Source organism: Crocodylus siamensis, chromosome 6, assembly GCF_052110815.1.
Source record: "Crocodylus siamensis isolate JL-2025a chromosome 6, ASM5211081v1, whole genome shotgun sequence".
In the NCBI taxonomy this organism is placed as follows: domain Eukaryota; kingdom Metazoa; phylum Chordata; order Crocodylia; family Crocodylidae; genus Crocodylus; species Crocodylus siamensis.
The window spans coordinates 26,182,336-26,201,726 of NC_143400.1; the positions used below are offsets into that span (position 1 = coordinate 26,182,336).

The 19,391-nt window shown below is 48.4% G+C and overlaps 1 protein-coding gene and 1 non-coding gene across 2 annotated transcripts in view; one reads left to right on the forward strand and one right to left on the reverse strand.

The window, feature by feature from the left end:
- Positions 1 to 19,391, forward strand: part of LOC149861883 (uncharacterized) — a 44,826-nt gene that overhangs the window by 8,259 nt on the left and 17,176 nt on the right. The window contains exons 5-8 of the mRNA XM_090053839.1: positions 3,149 to 3,275; positions 8,274 to 8,390; positions 9,373 to 11,009; positions 17,485 to 17,494. Of these exons, the coding sequence (XP_089909965.1) occupies positions 3,149 to 3,275; positions 8,274 to 8,390; positions 9,373 to 11,009; positions 17,485 to 17,494 (1,891 nt within the window). The remainder of the gene's footprint in view (positions 1 to 3,148; positions 3,276 to 8,273; positions 8,391 to 9,372; positions 11,010 to 17,484; positions 17,495 to 19,391) is intronic.
- Positions 12,572 to 12,643, reverse strand: TRNAA-UGC (transfer RNA alanine (anticodon UGC)). Its single transcript has one exon. It is a non-coding gene; the product is annotated as a tRNA-Ala (tRNA).

The window sequence follows — 19,391 nt, forward strand, 5'->3', positions numbered from 1 at the left end:
TAACAAGTGCTGTGAGGAGGGGACACCAAGCAGAGCACACTGGCCAGCATCTATAGACCCCCAAATAATAAGTCCAAGGAGCCAGTGGATGGGACAGGAAGAGCTACAAAAGGGAAAGGGGCCGAATCCAAACCAGTTCAGTGGGGAGGGCCTCAAGAGGGAGCAGGAGCTTGCTGCCAGGTTTGGATGACCTGGTGTCAGTGTCCATGGACTCTAGACTGGATGCCTCAGTTGCCCCCAAAGGACTTTCAAATAGAAAAGAAAAACAGTGTTACAACTGAGGCTCCCAAGAAAGAGCATCTGTGGGTACTCTGCGACACCTAGACAGCCTGAGGGACATAGGGTTGGGGTCTCTGAAGCTGAGCCCATTTGGTTCCCCCCTCACCCAGCCAGGCCTGGAGAACAAAGAGGATTTTTGCAATGGAGCCCAGGCAGGAGAATCCCTCCAGCCCAGGCCGGCCAGAGCCAGGACAGGCTCATGAGTAGATAATTTGCTAGAAGCAAAGCAGTATCCACACTCTGTGCAAGGAGATGAGCACAGACTTCTCTCTGCCTGGCTCCAGTGCAAGGATGTAAGCTCACACTTGTCTCTCTGTGCCCCGGTGTGAAAAGCCAAGTGCTCTCTTACCTCCTTCGCCCTGCACAAGGAGCTAAGCACAGGCTCATCCATGGTAGACTCCAGTGCAAGGAGGCAAGCTCATCATCATCTCTACCTCACTGCTCAGTGTCAAGCTAAGTGCTTCTTCCTGCTCTCCCTCTGTGTCAGACGTTAAGGACAATAAATAAATTAGTTGTTGAAATGGTGCATCTTGGTTTCACATGAGCTGTGGAGAGGCTCTGGAAGCCTAAAACCACCATTTCTGCAAATGTGACTTGTGCCAAAGGAGTCTAGCCCCTTTAAGGAACTGGAAAAAAGTGTTGTTTCTATGGACTTTGAATGCCACAAATCTCCTCTTTCCATGCTGGGTTTTGCACCTCACCCCCAATCTCTCACCTGCCATGCCTTTGATGTTCTTGTTGGTTTACAGAGGAGATGGTGCCTGGAGGCTGGGAGTACTTTCTCTGGTGCTCCCCATTCCTGGCTTTGCCCTTGAGCCGCTCAGTCCAAATTCAGCCTGGGGGTCCCTGTGCTTCCTTTAAGGCAGCATCCGCTCAAGCCTCCAAGCACTTTTTGAAACTTCAGCTGAACCCACCTTGATCCCCTTTCTCTCTGGCTGAGCCCTCAGGTCTGGTCTGCTGTCTAGGACCTCAGCTCCTGAGCCTCAGTTCTAGCCTACCTCTTCTGGCATATGCCCAGACCTTGGCCCTAGCCCGGCTCACTCCCCTTGCCTGCTTGGCAGGACCTGATGCCCAGAGTATCCAGATACCCTGTTGTGTGGCGCCAATCCACCCCTACAGCTACAACCCAGTCCTCCAGTCAAACTCAGACACAAAGCACTAACCTAACTGGTCCTCCAGAAGCACCCGGTACCTCTCCTGCATGGCCTGGCTCCAAGCTGCAACCAGTTGCACTTGGAGCTCCTTTCTCTGCAATAGCCAGGGTCGGACACACTCTTCCCATGACCAGATGCTGGGCTGAAATGCCCCAAACCGAGCTCCTTCTGCTCCTATGACCCCATTTGCTGCTTCTATGGCCCAGGTACTGTTGATTCAGTCATTAGCAGCCTGCCCTTTTGCAACCCATGGCTCATGTCACACAGGCACCTCATACCTGCTGGCCCTTTGCCCTCTCTGCAACCTGCCTCTGGCTATGCTCTCCCTTCATAGTAACAGGGGAGAGGTTTCCTGTTACAAAAGCAAAGGGAGACCCCTGACACTGCCCTGCTTGTCCCTTATGCCAGCTGACGGAGACCCTGGCACATGCCTATCGTCAGTGTGCCAGGCTGCAGTATGCCAGTGCGTCCTATGGTTCTGGTGCATAGGTTGTAGCTACATTGGTCTAAGGACATAGGCAGACAAGATTCTTTGGGTAAATCCGATATCTTTTATTAGACAGACTCAAATAGTTGGAAATAAAATTCTTCTTTTCCCAAAAGCTTGCAAAGAAGAATTTTCTTTCCAACTATTTGAGTCGGTCTAAGAAAAGATATCAGATTTACCCAAAGAACTTTGTCTGCCTAAGGGTCTGGCTGCACTTCTGCCCACAACTTTTCTTTTGGTTACTCCCCATCCATGGCTCCACCAAGTGCAGGGACCTCCCGGTCAAGGTTTGCCTGGTTCCAGCCACGTTTGCCATCTGTTAGACAAGGAAGGAGGCTCTGGCTGAGGGGCACTTGGGGAGCGGTCAGGCTGTTTTCCTGTCTTTCTTCTGCACACACCTTTGGGCGTTGTTTCATTGAGCGGTATCCACTGGTACCTTGAACTCATTTGAGAGGCAATGAGTTTTGGCTGGTGTGCTCTGCTTGGTGTCCTCCCATATAGCTCACACTCCCATCCCTGTTTTCTCATTTCTTGCCCCCCAGAGTCACGTGTTATGTGGTCCATGTCCAGGAACTGGGGGGAGCTCATTGTTTCTGTGTGGGCCTAAGCCCACAGTCTCTCCGTGTGACAATTAGGCCTGAAACTGCCTTGCAGGTGGGTGTCTGGTGGAGAAGAAAAAATCCAGGGGTCCCGCTATACCAGGCAGGGGGCTCTTCCTGTGAGTCCCTGCCATGAAAATAGCTTCCCCATGGGAGATTCAGAGCACCTACACCACCAAATTTCTGCTGGTGCGGTTAGGACGGCAGCTTTCCCATTGTAGACAGGACATGCCAACAGAGGGAGGCAGTAGCTGCACCAACTAGCTGGATGACATAGGCTAAAGCAAATGCACTCCTCTGTTTGCAAAGCCCTCTCCATACCAGGGTCTTCTCATAGTTTCATAGCTTCTAGGGTCGGAAGGGACCTGAGTAGATCATCTAGTCCGACCCCCTGCCATGGCAGGAAAGATTACTGGGGTCAAATGACCCCAGCAAGGTGTTCATCCAGCTTCCTCTTAAAGACCCTTTCTGGAGCAGCTGTGTCAGCCAAGGAGTAGAAAGTTTGACATCCCTACTTGGCACAGCTAAGCTGGCAAATCTAGGTTGTGCAGAATAAGGTTCAGGGTTTTGGGGGCTGGAGGAGGAGGCTAAAGCAGAAGGGGCTGAAGGTGTCATCTTTGTGACTGCAGCTCCAGGAAGCCTTTGAGGACGTGGCCGTGTATTTCACCCAAAAGGAGTGGGAGCTGCTGGAAGCTGGAGACAAGGCGCTTTACCGGGACCAGATGCTGAGGAATTACCAAGCCCTCGTTTCCTTGGGTAAAGCTCTGGTACTTGCTTCTTCCCAGAACTCTGCAAGATGATAAATGTCCTGTTTTTCTCTCTGTTTTTCAACTGCCGTTTCCTCGTGAACTTTTAACCGGTAGTTTAAATCCACTTCCTTGCAATTGTACTGCCATTGCTTAGGCCTCTCATTTCATGTTTTCATATCCTCCTTTCTATTGTCCAGCCACCTTTACTTGCATCTTTCTCTTGGTGTAACGTCTAGAGCTTCAGCATTCAGTAGTTTCATTGCAGGATGTTCTCCCTTTATCTTCTCAGCACATCAATAGTATCTCCAATTTGTTGGGCATAAATATTCGCCAACAGCCATTTGGGGGAGTTCTTCCATCTTCTTCACTCTCTTTCCTATTCCGTCCCATGCAAACCCATTTCACAACCCTAGCACACATTTCAGTACAATCTAATCCCCTTTCTTTTAGTTACTATCCAGCATAATGAAGGGTAGATAGGATCAGCATCTGCTGCTAGAAATCCTGATTTTTTCCATTTCCTCATCTTCTCCTCTAGTGACATTTGAACATGCGATGGAACCCAGGTTCTTCTAACATGGAAACACTCTTAAGTTTCTTTCTATGAGCATTTCCAACATCTTTATCTTCAATGAACAGATTCTAGCTTTGCTGTCTTTACTTGAAGGCCTCCTTTCTTAAGCTCACTGCCACTATAAAGATTTCTTGTCCTTCTGCTAAACTGTCTCTGCATTTTGGAAAAGCATCTGCAAACTTTGTATGACCCACAGTGCAGATCATACCATTCTTCTCTAGGAGCACCCATCACTGTGATGAAAATAAGTGGTCTGAGTGCAGAGCTGTAGTAAAAAAACAAATTTTCACTTCCAGAAGAGCTTTATTGCCGGTGCTTGTTCTGACTTGTGTCAAGAATCTGCTCAAATGCTTTTTTTCTGAATCCAGGTATGCAGGTTGTAGCTGTATTGGTCCAGAGGCAAAAGGAATCACAACTCATGGTAGAGGTGATATGTCTTATTAGACCAACTCAATTTTTGCAAAAAAAAAAAATTACAGGATTTTTAATTTTGTGATTAAAGGTTTTGGGGGGTTTTTTTGCAAAAATCGAGTTGGTCTAATAAAAGATATCACCTCTACCATGAGCTCTGATTCCTTTTTTTCCTGAATCTACAAAGTCCACATGCAGCTGTTTATTATTCTTTGCAATTTTCTTGAAAGGAGGATTTCTTGCACTCTTTCCTTTCTTAAGAGCAGACTGATTGTGGCTGTTTTTTATGGTCCGCTTGATTTGGGTGTAATAATTTCTCAGGAATTTTCACTGAGTGGCTAAGTAACTTTGTTCCCAAGTTACTGGAGCATTGGTAATTACTTCCTTTCCCTTTGAACAAGAATTATATTATATTTAGTCAACATTCATTTCAAATCTTTTATGCTGTACGGATTTCTATGCTAAGTACGGTAACCACCATTTGCCTTCATTTCCTAATGCTAATGCTCTTGTAGAAGAGCCATTTTCTTGTACCCATCTCCTAATGCTTCCTAATTCATCTTCTATTGCTTCCACAGGCTGGCTATATTCCTAAAACTGATGTTTACCTATTTTTTTCAATGTATTTAGTATTCTCATGATTTCCTCTGTGCTGTCAGCTAGAATTTCATCTTCATTTACAGTCTCAGTCAATGAAAATGTTCTCTGGGAAATCCTCCTTTCAATAAATTCTCAAATTATATTTTTCAGGCATGCAAGATTTGTTTTAGATCCTGTGTTAATCTTCTTTACCCATCACTAATAGCATTGGGTACATGGTTATTCAAGTGCATTATGCATTGTGGATTTTAGGTAGGTTATCATTTTTTTTTTCATTTTCTCTACTTTTTTTCAGTTTCACCTACGAGTCATTCGGTGCTGCTTCTCTCTGCTACCTTTTGTAATACCTCTTCTCTTTTCTGCGTGCAGGATTTGATCCAAATCCACTTTTGTCACTCTATAGGTTATTGTTTCTTTCACAGAGTCATAGAAAAGGGAAGGGACTGCCATGCAACCACATTTAGTTCAAGCTCCTGTTTGAGGCAGAATCCTCCTGCGAGTGAGTTATATGGGCTGTTGGCCTCTGCAGGCAGGTTTTTGCTCCCTCTGGAGCTCCTTACCTAGTTGTTTCAGGTAATTCAGTCCTTAGTCCACAAAAAAGCCAAGAAAGGAACAAAATAAATTCCTCCTTCCCTGTCCCAAGCACTCAAAGAAAGGTCCTTCTGGCTCTGCCTCTGCATAGTAACTTGGCTTGCTTCCTCCTCTCTCTGCTTACTCTTCTGGAAACTTTGTAAAGCATCTAACGGGTCACTCACTTTCTTTGCAAATGAGCTCTCTCAACAGAAGTGACTGTTCCCTCTAAAGGGACAGACCCCAACCTGTTACACATTTCTCCCCTCAAAAGTGGAATTGATGACCCACTCTTCTATATCTAGTCCCCTTCCTTCCTGCAAGAAGAAGTCCTCATTGACTTGTGCAGTGCCTGGCTGATGGTGTATGTCAAAAGAGTAGGGCTGTAGCGGCAGGTATCAGTTCATCCGTTTGGGATTGGCTTATCGTATCACACGTAACCATGTTAAGAGGGCATGGTCCATATGAAGAGCTAAAGGGGTCTCGAGGAGGTAATATCAACCACCCACTTTATGGGGAGGCAATCCTTCTCAATTGCTGAGTATTTTTGCTCTCAGAGATGGAGCTTTCTACTCTTGGACAGAACTGGGTATTCTTCATTCTCAAAGTCCTGAGAGAAGAGATCCAAGGCCTTGCTCCAAGGCATCTGTTTGTAGAACAAATCAGCAACTAAAATGCAGACCATGCAGCTCCAGGTTAGCATACAGTATTTTCTCTATGTCCCCAAAAACATCAGTACTTTCTGGAGACTACTTTGCTTCTCTGCGTGCTGTTTTGCACAGTATATCTATTAGGAGGGCTATAACTGCCAAGAGCTGTGGGATAAAGTTAGTGATAGCTTGCCGATCCCAAGAAGGTCTTAGCTGCCTTTGTGTCTTGAATATGGTAGACTCTACAAATGTCAGTGAGAGGCCTGATCTCCCCACTGCCTAGTGCATATCCCAAATATGTGGTTTTCCTACAGGTGAGCAGGCATTTTGTGGGATTTGCTATGAGACCTGCAGATTATATATATACACACACACAACACAGATCTATATCTATAACTATCTCAATATCGATATAGATATATAGATATCAATATCTATATATCTATGTGTCTATATCTGTAGATATAGATAGAGATATAGAGATATCCATATCTCTATATCTGTCTATCTCTATATATATCTATACCTATATCTATATATATATCTATATCTACTGATCGATAGATAGATAGATAGATAGATATAGATATCAATGTTGGATTTGACACAAGGATAGTAGCAGATTCCCCTTGCTCCTGAGTCCTATGAGTTGACAGTACTCAAAAATACCTTCAGGTCTGCACAGTTTAGAATCTTCCCCTTTGATCTCCATGATGCCCCTGCCACATTTCAGTGTCTAATAGATAATATACTGTAGCCATACCAGGAGTATGGGGTGATTTATCTTGAAGTTGTGGTGGTATTCACTGGTACATGGAAGGAACTTGTTCAGTGGGTTAGGGCAATGTTACAGCAACTTTGGTCTGTAGCATTGCCCTAACCCATGGATGGATATATAGATAGATAGATACCACTATTACAATGCATTGACCCAGGGTATGGAGCAGGAATAAAACTTTAACTCTGCATTCAGCTTACAGAATTCAATACAAAACCTGATTATTTTTTCTGTTTTGGGAACCAACATGATCAGGCTGCACCATTCACTGATTGATTCCTCAGGCAACTCATATATAGTATGTTCTGCACTTCCTTCTTTATCATCTCCCATAGTCATTTGGGTAGTTGGGAGAACCCCTTTTGGATGGGAAATTCTGGTTTCGGGATGACTTTAAGATTAATCAGGGTGATCTTCCCTGGCCAAGTTGTAAACACATCTGGAAATTCCTTCCACAGGGCTTTTGCCTCCTTTTAAGCTGTGGACAAGATTTCCCTCAAAGAAGACTTGCTGGTTGGGAGTTGAATTGTCTTTTCCATAATTCTGGTATTTGCTGGTAAAGCAATTGAGGCATCAGTACTTCTTGGGCTCATCAGGGTTTCAGAAGATCGACATAATTATACATATGAAAAAAATCATTTCCAAATGCATTTGGCACCTATAATTCTATTATTATAAGAAGACTGCCAGTTGACTTTGTTACATAGCCCTAGCATTTGGATAGAATATGATAGGTTCTGTTATAAGCTCACATTTCATCTTTCCCCTGATATTCTCTTCCTTTATAACATCTTTGGGACTAACCCAAAGTCACCCCCTGTGATCATCCACTTATCAGTTGGACAAGCTGCTATAGTTGCCCCTGTAGTTATTATAACAGTGTCCTTTTCTGGGCAGTGTTGATATGAATTACCTTCTCTCCCCTATACAGATTTTCATTGTCAGCAGTTTGTAATTGGCTCTCTTTTATTTTCAAGACTCGTCATTGCAAACCTTCCTGAAGAACAACCCCATGTCCATCTCTTTGCCTGGAATTACATCCATGAGTGTAAACTCACCATCTCCGTCTTCAAGTCAGGATCTTGAAAATACATGAAAGGTTTCTCTTTCTTGCTTCTGGTACATCAGAGCACACAGCATCCTTGCCCACTTTCCCAGTTGCTTCTGTGAGTTTTATACCCTTTATATACTTTTGCGTGGCTGAGGCTTTATAGTTTACATGACTATCCTGCTTACATGGGTGACAAGGGCCATCATCTGTTGAAGGTTTTTGCTGGTAGTGCCTTCTTTTTCATCCTCAGTGTACACCTTACATTTTCCTGTAACTTGCCATGCGAATGCTTGAGCCCATTGGCTTGTTCCCCAAATCCCAACTAGGCACTAAATGGACAATAACCACCCTTTGCACACTCCCCTAAACAGGATATCGAGGTCCTACACCAGATGTGATCAGCCGCATCCAGCAAGGGGAGATGGAGCTCTGGGTCTGTGATGATAAGGACTATGGAAAAAAGTCATCGTTGGAAGGCCTTTTCCCAGGTGAGACTTGACTATTCCCCTCCCCAGCGCTTTGCTGAGAACCTCTCGGTTCCTAGGATGAGCTTGAAACCCTCAACCCTTCCCTGAGCTGTTGCCTCAAAGTCCTGGCTACAACCAGCTTGCTCTGATCTGTGTTGTACAAGCAGATGTGTGTTCCCACTTCCTGCAGTTCAGTTATTTGGAGAGAGGAAACTGTTCCCTTCTTCCCTAGCAAGGGCTTTCGGGACACAAAATCCAACTTCAACTCTTTGGCAATGTCTGCTGCCTGCCAGCTACTATCTCCACTCTTTATCCCAAGTTCCAGGCACCTTGGCAAGGAGCTCTGTCACAACAGGGGTTGGGGAATCTGTCCAAAAGGAAGTCACAAAATGTTAGGGTCAAAGCCTAGCATGCTGTCTCACTTAGATGCACAAATCATGCACCTCTGGGACACCGTGAGCTGGAATTGCCATGTTCTCCCAATATTGTAAGAGTTCATACCCCGGCCAGAGTGGCCATATATCTATAATACCCTCTGGCAGTTTGAATTGCCCCATGGCATTTAGCTTGATCAGCAGAAGCTCTGGGAGGGCTGTTAAATACGGGGCTATAGAGAGATTGGCACTCTGCTACCGATTGGTGCTGGTCCTATTCCTTAGTTGCAGCTGGAACCTCCCTGTGTAACAGGGTCTCACGGGGGAAGAAATGTAGTGTCCCATCAGTATCTCCGTTGTATTAAGTGGCTATCAGACACAGCTGGAATTTACGATTTTTTTATGTTTAGGCGGATATAAGCACTTCATTGTTTCCAGCAAAATTGCCCACTTTCTGCTTCATTTTGCGGGGGGCACAAATATTAGAAACTGAGCCCCAAGACCCAGATTCAACTTGGACTTGCACCCCTTGTTCTTGTTCTGAAGCATGTCTCAACACAGGGCAATGTCAGTGCTTTCCCTTTGGCAGCTGGACAGGAACTAATTTCTGGGCTCTTTTCTCCACCCAGCAGGTGCTGGGATGCTGAGCAGAGCCGAGCAGCAGTCTCTTGAAGAAGGGCCTGCAAACCTGAATCTGATTCCAGCCAGAAACCAGCTACCTTCCCAAGAGGGGCCGAGAACACCTGAAGCCCGAATGATCCCTGTGCATAGGGAAGGATTTGAGGGGCAGAGAGACCTGAAGACCCAAGAGGGAAGAGTTCACAGCGGGGCTGACTTGTATGAATGCGGAGAGTGTGGTGAGAGCTTTGGCAGCAAACAGGAGCTCAGGGTGCATGGAATAGCACACAAGAAGGAGCACCTCTGCAATGAGGGAAGGAAGAGGCACCGACCTAAATACCGGGTCATCAGGCACCAGAGAGCACACGTGGGGGAGCACCCCCGCCTCTGCTCCGAGAGTAGGAAGAACTTTGTTTCTCTACAAGACTTGCGAGTCCACCAGCGCGTGCATACAGGAGAGAAGCCATACCACTGCACCGAGTGCTGGCAGAGCTTCACCAGGCGGGATTACCTTCGAGCTCACCTGCGGGTACACACAGGGGAGAAGCCATTCTTGTGCACCCAGTGTGGGAAGAGCTTCACTGAAAGTTCGTTGCTTACAAAGCACCAGCGCATACACGTGAGGGAGAAGCCCTTCTCCTGCACCCAGTGTGGGAAGAGATTCACCCACCGCTCAACGCTCAGAAATCACCTGCGGGTGCACACGGGGGAGAACCTCTACCACTGCCCCGAGTGCGAGAAGAGCTTCACCAGGTGGGATCACCTCCAAGCACACATGTGTGTGCACACGGGGGAGAAGCCATTCTCATGCACCCAGTGTGGGAAGAGCTTCACCCAGAACTCAGCACTCACACAGCACCAGCGTGTGCACACAGGGGAGAAGCCATTTTCTTGCAGCCAGTGTGGGAAGAGCTTTGCCAGGCGGTATTACCTCCACGTGCACATGCACGTGCACACAGAAGAGAAGCCCTATGACTGCACTAAGTACAGGAAGAGTTTCACCAAGCAGTATCACCTCCAGGGCCACCTGCACATGCACCCGGGGGAGAAGTCATTCTCCTGCAGCCAGTGCGGGAAGAGCTTCACCCGGAACTCAACGCTCACCAAGCACCTGCGCGTGCACACTGGGGAGAAGCCATTTTCTTGCACCCACTGTGGGAAGAGCTTCAGCAGGCAGGACCATCTCCAAAGCCACCTGCGCGTGCACACGGGGGAGAAGCCGTTCTCTTGCACCCAGTGCGGGAAAAGCTTCACCGAGAGATCGACGCTCACGCAGCATCTGCGCGTGCACACGGGAGAGAAGCCCTTCTCCTGCAAGGAATGCGGGAAGAGCTTCACCCGGAGCTCAACGCTTACCGCCCACCAGCGCGTGCACACGGGGGAAAAGCCGTACCGCTGTGCCCAGTGTGGGAAGTGTTTCCATACAAGCTCCACGCTGACCAAGCACCATCAAAGCCACAGGGACCAGGCACTTGCATTCAACAGGGACAGCTTCTGCCAGCTCCTGTCTCATTCTCCCTCTGCCGTGGACAGTGGGGTCCTACACCTGTACTGGAATGGCCCCCAGTATCCCTCCTTCAATGAGGAGTGTCCCAGTTGGCCTGTTGTAGTACCTTGTTGTAGCAGCTGGGACAGAGAAGACAACAGGGTCAGGACTAAATGATGGAGGACAGCTGGCAGAGGGGATAAAATCCAGGGGTCAAAAAAAACCCCACAGAAAAACAAAGTTCCCCTGAAAACTGTCATCCTTCCTTGATTCATCTAGGCCCAGGCTACCATGAGTACACACACCAAGGGGATCTCTCACTGTTTCTTCCTCTAGTATCTTAGGACATTATTATTTTGATCCGTTTTTTATCCGCCTAGTTTACCGCATCAAGTTCCATGTCAACCAGGCCGGTCTTTCCCAACTGGATCGTTTTGGATAAGACACTCATTACAGATAATAAAGGCAATATTCATGCGTTAATTCTCCTCATTCATTCATTACTTGTCTTGTTACCTTCCAGAGCCAAGCTATGGGGCTCTGGGGGAAAATACATGATGACAGGCATCAGAAACTGTACAGAAACTCCCCAAGGCTCCCCAACACAGGACAGAGCACCACACAGCATGGCGCGCTGTTTTACTGTGGCTTGAGGGACAGCCCATGGTCGTCTTTGTGAAGCAGTCCCCAGAACTCAGCGGGCATCGCCGGGGTTGACCTGGTCTCTGGGAGTCTCCGTAGCAATGCATGCGGGGAGAACTTAGGGACTCCTCCTGGCCTCTCATTTGGACACTGGCTGTTGTCACCATCCCTTCAGCTGCATGGAGCTGCTCTGGGCAGTGTTGGCCTATCCCTTGAAATGGTTTTCTGTAGCACTTGGTGGAGATGCCTGCAGAAGGGGGAGACCCTTGAACCGTGAAGCAGGATGTCCAGCTCATTCTGTCCCCTTGTGCTAGGCACTGAAAACACACTGCTTAAGGCATAATTGTGACCAAGGCTTCAGGGCAGTGACTGCCAAATCCATTTTCTCCACGGGGGGGGATCCCGGGCCCTTCTCAGTTGTATCAGAGAAGAAAGCTTCAGTGCAGGCAGAAATGGGGGACTGTGATGTGTTGGGCCTCTTTCGGGTGCAGCAGCAGGGGGCTGGGCAGGGTCTTGTAGGGTGGCAGTCTGGTGACGTGGGCAGGAGCAGTGGGTTGTCAGTCTTCCTGGGGAATTGGAGTTGCCTGGCCATGTTTGCCAGGCTCAGCCCAGAGGCAGGTGCACTGAGAAAGGGGCTTGCGGCTCAGTGGCTGCCTAGGGAGGGGAACCCTGCATGGTTCAGCAAATTGGCGACTGGAGCAACAGCAGCGAAGCTTGGGACAGACAGAGAGAGAGGAGACAAGACTCCTGGAAGCCCTTGCCCTGTGGGAAGGTGGTGCCAAAGTCTGAAGGCAGGTGCTGGACTATGACAGACTGTGGGGTTTCAAACTCTTTCATGTTTCCCACAGCTGGTTAGGTCTGAGGGATACAGAGTTTGGAGCAGGGGAGGACAATTATTTCAGCTACAGGGCCACTTAATGAACTTTTGTGGTCTGCCTTTAACAAGTGCCCCATCCCCTGGTCACCAACTTGGGACCCCGCCCCCCGTGGGTGGAATAAAGCCCCTTCAAATGCCAGATCTGTCCCACAGGGCATTTTTGCCCACGTCTGGTTTGGCCAGGTCTCCTGTCCACCCAAAAATATGGAGATGCTGGGGATTGAACCCAGGACCTCATACATGCAAAGCATGCACTCTACCACTGAGCTACATCCCCTTTTCATGTGCTGTAGTCTCTGATTCTCACTTGTTGTCACGCTCCCCAACAAATGGGAGCCTGATGAGAAGGGTGGGTGAGTGCTAGAAAATAATATTTAGCAGTTTGTTTTTAGGAATTATCTGATAGATAGAGTAGATATGCATTAGAATAATGGTCCAAAGGAATTGGAAAGCTTAATTGGTTTCTAAAAGCCCGTATGTGACCGTTTTTTTCATAGTCCACTGTGTTTGGAGCAAGCAGGCATACATTTTGCGGGGGGAAAAACATCCCAACAGTTTTCCATTTCACGATATGCTTTGCCACATTGGCGACAGGTCACAGTGACCAGCTGCAGAGCCTTTGGGATTTCCAGTTTTGGTGGACAGACCAATTGCCATTCTGGCACATGTCCAGCTTAAGACACCAAACAATGATGTGTGCATGTGATGGGTTAGGGAAACAAAGGAATAGGCTGACAGGACAGACCATGGACAGTATGAGAACCAGACTGACACCAATCAATGATGCCCCCAAGAGAAGAGTGGTAACAGTGAAAAGCAGTTGCAGGGCAGTCAGAGCAGTGTGGGCTCCAGTGAGTACTGCCCAGCAGCAGCGAGGGGGAGGGAGTGCTTCCCTCCATGCTGAGCAACAGTTTCTACCAGGTGCCGTTGCTGCTCAGCACAGATCGGGGAGTCTAGAACAGTTGCGGTCCCTCACCGGTACCACAGGGCTTGGGTTGGTCACAGGGGGCAGCCAGAAAGAGCCATCAGCACCCGGATTGTGTACAAAGGCAGTCCTGCCATGGAGCTGCCCTAGCCCTGTTGCCTGCCTAGGGGTAGCAGGACATGACATGGCCAAGCAGCACCTGGCCAGGAGGGTCCAAGGGACCCCCCACAGGTGGGATAAAGACCCTCCACGGGTGGGATAAGGATCCATCCAAGGGGCCACATTTTGTCAACCCCTGGTTTGGAGGGGCCTCCTGGGAAGCCTCTGCCCATAGAAAAAATGGAGATGCTGGGGGTTGAACCCAAAACCTCAAACTTGCATGCTACCACTGAGCTACATCACCCTCTCTGCTATAGCCATCCTTTGACTTGCACCTACTCTCTCCCTCACCCAGCTGAAGCTCACTGTCCAGATACTGAACTCTATGCTTGGGGAGAACTAGTCTTCCCTCACCTACCTATTGACCTGGCCCTTTGTTTGCCCTGAATGGTGTCCAGGTGTAGGGTAAGGCCATGCTGAGTCCTATTAGGGGTAAGAGGAGACAGGACTGCCTCTCATGAGGCGGTAGACTGCCCTGAAGCCTGTCGAAGGGAAGACACCAGTGCTCAGGGTTGCAAAATGTCACTGAACTTACTAACTCTCAGTAACAATTAGGGCTAACAATTAGGGTCAGTGAACTCAGGAAAAAGCGTTTTAGCTATGAATAAAGACAAGAAGCAGTTGCAGCTTGACTACAGCTCCCACAGAAAGAAAACTGAAGTGGCAACCGGTGTCCAAGTGGGAGCACTGCACCCTGCAGGGAATGTCCTCTCATCCTAGTGCTCCTGCTAGACAGACGGCCATCAAGGTAACCTCACTTTGGGGTGGAGTTCAGGAATTAACCCGTTCTTACCCTTTTATTGGAAACCTAGCCTCTGGGTCAGAAAATGGGAACCCAAGCACAGGGTCTCTCCCCCTTCCCAGATTCAACCTAAACTGGACGCAGTTCTTCAGAGAGGCCCTTCTCCCATGCCCCAGCTTTTCCCCAGTCTCCTCGACACCTCTGCAACTCAGCCCTATCTGTAGGCTCAAGCCAAGTGTCGTGGCTTCTTAACTTGGCAGGAAAAATCCTATGTATCTGTGTCCAAGAAGGCAGTTTTCCTGAACCGCCCTGCAGGCGAACTGCTCTTCTGGCATGGTTCAGTACCCACCAAGCTGCAGCAGCTTTGAGCCCAGATTATGGAAATAGGAGTCTCCTCCTTTGCTTGCTCTGAGGGCTGAGGGCAAGCAAAACTCAGGGGCATCTGAACCCCAAGCCTCTGGGCTTGGGCCTGCAAGTAGGGTGCTTGCCAAAGGTTATGGAAACATCTGAAGCCCCAGGTGCGGGCAGAGGATGTTTGCCAGGAGTAAAGCCACTTACGGTTCTGAACTCTTGGATATGGAATTAGTTTTAGGTAATTTGACCTTGGATAGAAATTTATACAAAAAAAAAATCAATCTGTAGGTTCTATCTAGGATGAGACCCATGGGTCTGTGAGACCAAGCCCATGGCTCACATCACTTTGCTGTCTCCATGGCCCCACCAGCGATCTCCAACTGGCTCTGCTCCTCTGGGGACTTTTCCCTCCCTAAAGGCAAAAGTGCAAGCCTCAGGGAAGTGCAGTGAGGCAGGCAGTGTCCCCAGTGCCAGCTGTCAGGGTCTGGTCAGCTAAACCAGTGCAAGAAGTGCCCTGGGGTCAGGGCAGCCAGATCTTTCCAGAGTCCAAGTCAGCATGGGTATCAGGCTCAAGGGCCAGGCCCTTTTAGAGTCAAGACCACCCTTGTCCTCTGGGTCCTGGCGGTCCATTTCACCTCCCAGCTTTGCTCTGCCCTGGATTAAAATTGACCCATCCCATCCCAGGGTTGAAAAGCTTACAAACCATGCAGGGAAACTGAGGCACACACAGAACCCTGATCTGCCATATCCTCGGCAGTGCAGGGGCCAGTGCATAGTGCACTGGGCCAGAGGGTGATGACGAGATGCTACATGGAGGAGATGTCCCTTTGTAATGTGGGAGCTGATACACACTGACGACAGGGCAGTGATGGGAAAGGACAGGGTCACCAGTGCCTTGACTCTGCAGAATTTTTTTTTTGCAAAAGTCTTGTTGGTCTAATAAAAGATATCATCTCTGCTACCAGTCCCGATTGCCTTTCCCTCTAGACCAATACGGCTACAACCTGGATACTTGACCCGCTGTTGCTTTCACACAACAACCCCAAGCGCTGAAGACAAATACAAGGGAGATCAGTAATCTGCCTCATGGCCTCCCTGACTTTCACTCCAATGGCACAGGGCCTTAGGGCAGGGTCTGTTTTTACCACCAAGCTGAACCCATCGTAAGGGAAAGACAGTATGATGCCATCACATCCATTGGTTTGGCTGGGTCCCCTCCACTGTGCCAGAACACAGAAAATTCAGCATAGCCCGTCAGGAGACAAGACAAGTATGGCCAGATTCAAGGCTGTGGATTACATAAAATATAATCTCAAAATAATTCTATAATCCGATCATGGAAAACCTAGCAGGGTCAGGTGGGAGATGTTGATCAGCAGCTTCAAGAAGGACAGACTGCATCCATGGTGGCGCACCCCGAGGCTTTCCGGCCTGCCCTGTGGGTGACACTGATCTGCCCTCAGCAGGGTCACTGAATGTCTCTGCACTGCTGCTGGGAAAAACCACTATAACAATAACCCAGCGCTGGCTTCCAATCCTTTTTGCAGCAGGATCCAACAGGACACCCTGGGACCCCATCCCCACCCCATTGCGCCACTGTCTGAAAGGCACCTCCTCCTTGTGTCCCAAAACAGATGTTGGCCCTGCCTCGCCAAGGTGGAAGAAGACCCTCATGGTGCAGGGACTCTTCATGGGGCAGACCGTCTTTGACATGCCCCCAGAGCAGAGCCAGGAGCAGCGTGGTTTTCTGGGGCAGGCTTCCTTACAGGACACTTGTTCCTTTGGCTGGTGTCGGTTCTGGAGGTCTCGGATGGCAGCCCTGGCTGGGTCTCCATCTTCAGTGGATTGAAGCTAGGTAGTAGCTCCCCTGAGTTGGTTGCCAGTGACTGAGACTGTCGATTGTTTTTGTTTAATAGTTAACATTGTCTTTAAGACCTTGTATTCGTTCCCTTTCCCCCTGTAATAAACCCTGTTTAGCTGAATATTGCTTGTGATTGCCGAAGTTTCGTCACATTAGGACACCCAGTGTCACGTTCAAGTGTAAGTGTTAAACTCTGACTTTCCAATGTGGCTTAATCCCCATGTTGACACCTGGGGAAGTAAATTTTCACTGAGTGTCCTAATGTGACGAAACTTCCTCAATCACAAGCAATATTCAACGTGACCCTTGGTACTTCCATCCAGTGCCTGGCAGAAGGGTTACACGTCAAATAGGGAGTAGCATGCAGTGCATAAGCTTTTGTCTACAAAACAGCGGCCATCTCTACATGCATAGGCGATGCATAGAGGGTGCAGATGGGTGCACATTCACCCCTTGAGCTTGGTGGTGCACCCCCCTGCAAAAAGTGCTGCTGATGCTGCGATTGGAGACTGCCTGCAGATGCCGCAATGATTTTGTAGGGTGATATCTTTTATTGGACCAACTATATAGCTGGAATAAAGTTAGAAAAAACTTTCAAACTTTCTTCCTTGTGTCTCTGATGATAGGAAGTTAGGCACACGTGAAGCACAGCATAGGGGCTGAGAGAAATTCTCAGGTGTACCAGACACACCACTAGCAAAAGAAAAGCAGCGGATTGACTTGAAGATTAAGGCCTAGCAAAAGGGGGAAATGGGGCTCAGTCTTACCTTCCTTGTGTAGAAAGAATTCAGGGGTTGGCTAAATTATAATGGGCCATAAATCCAATACCAGTGTTTAGTCCTTTATGGTAATGACACTGGGGATCTGCTGGAAAGTTAAGCATTTCTTGCCAAACCAAGGCTCTCTTCCACTTGGTGCCTATGTGGCAGTGCAGAGTTTGCTTCTAATACTGAGTTGTGCAAGGTTGGGGGACTGTTTGAAAGCCAGGAGCAGAGGGGCTGGGAATATTTCTCTCAAGGCCTGATATGCGTCCAGCATAGGCTGTAGTTGTTTGATGGGTTTTCTGCTTGGTTCCAGTGTGGGGTGGGTAGGTGACCACGGGGAGTGTGGGCATGCATCCATTTAAAGTTGTTTTATGCACATACAGTCACTGCATTGCTGTATGAAAACGGGATAGATCTATTTTTATTAATCCTGGATATTCACACTGACTGTAGTGTCACCCAATACTGGTGCAGTAATACTAGCACAAGTTTTAAGTGTAATCTAGGCCCAAGTCAAACTGTTCAGCAGAAACTACCCGTTTCCACACTGCATTGATGAGGCATGTTTGTTCATTGCTCAGATTCAGCTGACAGTTGCTACAAACATTTGTTCACATCAGGGATGCTGTAAACTCTGTGATGACTATTGAGTCGAGTCACATTTTGTCTCAAGCTCCTTGCCGGGCGATCTGAATCACATGACTTTCGTTGTGCTTCTTGCCTGTATGCCTCCACAAGCTACTGTGTCTCATAGAGCCATAGGAAATGAGGGTGGGAAGGGACCTCAGGGGCTCACGTCTAGTCCAACCCACTACTCAAAGCAGACCCATCACCATCTACCTCACCCTAACCAACGTTTTATCTAACCAGGCCTTTAAGCTCCAAGGATAGAGATCTCGCATCCTCTCCGGGTAACCTGTTGCAGTTCTGTACTATCCTCCTGTTGAGAGAATTGTTCCTAAGATCTAGCTTAAACTTCCCTTGCTGCAACCTGAGACCACCACACCTTGCTCAGTCATCTGCCACCACTAAGAATAGTCCAGCTCCATCCTCTGTGTTGACCAGAGGTGGAGAAAGAGCCAGAGAGAAGGGGAGCCCTGGGGCCAGGAAAACTGGGACCCAGAAAGGGGGTCAGACTGAGCCATTAAATAATAGAGACACAAGGGGAGCATCTACATGTGCCGTCAGGGGGCAGCAATACACTGCAGAGCTTATTGCTTTGCAATGTATTGCTGGCTGGAAACTCCCTGGCATGCATCTGCACATGCTCCCATACTAGAGCCCGTTAAGCCGGGTCCCAGCAGCCCCAGCTAGCAGGGGGGACACGGCAGGATCAGCCTGCTAGCTGCTCCAGCAGGGCTCAGTATACTGCAGAGGGGCTGGCTGAGGCATGAGGGTGCTTCAGTGTGGGGCTGGACAGCAGGCAGCCCCCCGCACTGAAGCACCCTTGTTCCCCCACCAGCTGGTCAGCATCTGCACATGCGTTGCTGCACATAAAAAACCCTCTCCTCAGCAGGGTATTTACATGCACCCTAATAGGGGCACATGTGTAGACACTAAGACATTTACTGTGCAGTTGATTAGCCAACTGCACGGCGTAGACATACCCAAGTAGAACAAAACTGACAGAGACGGAAGTGCCTGATCCTTCCTTTTTCTCCTGGGTTGTTTTTTTTTTTGGCAGGATAAAACATCATCTCTGATTTATTTTGAACAGCAAGGTGTGGCAGGAGCGTACCTAAGGGGAGTCTTGGACCAGCTGCAAACTGAACCCCACAGGTACCTGCCAGAGTCATCCTGTCCCTGGCAATGGTGAGGTTAAAGGGTCTTTTTGCTCCCTGTAACAGGCACTCCTAACACCTGCTACCTGAGAGGTAGGAAGCTAGGATGAACTTTTACGATTTCTGCTCTTTTCTATGCCTGATGAAGAGGGTGTGTGCCCGGAAGCTTGCAGATACATACGGTAATTTGTTTGCAACTGTCTAGTTGGTCAAATAAAAGCTATCACTTCTCCCACCAGTTTTGACTCCTTTTGCAAGGAAGTAGGCAGCTGAGCAGGAGTCAGCTGCAGAGTAAGCAAGCAGCCAGGGAAAATATACAGTGCTAAAACAATCAGCAGAGGAGAAGATAGGGGCTGTAATGCATAGTTTAAATTGCAGCACCTGGGGGCAGGCCTGGTACTGAGCTAATAAGAAACACCTTGCAAAGGAGAAGGACACT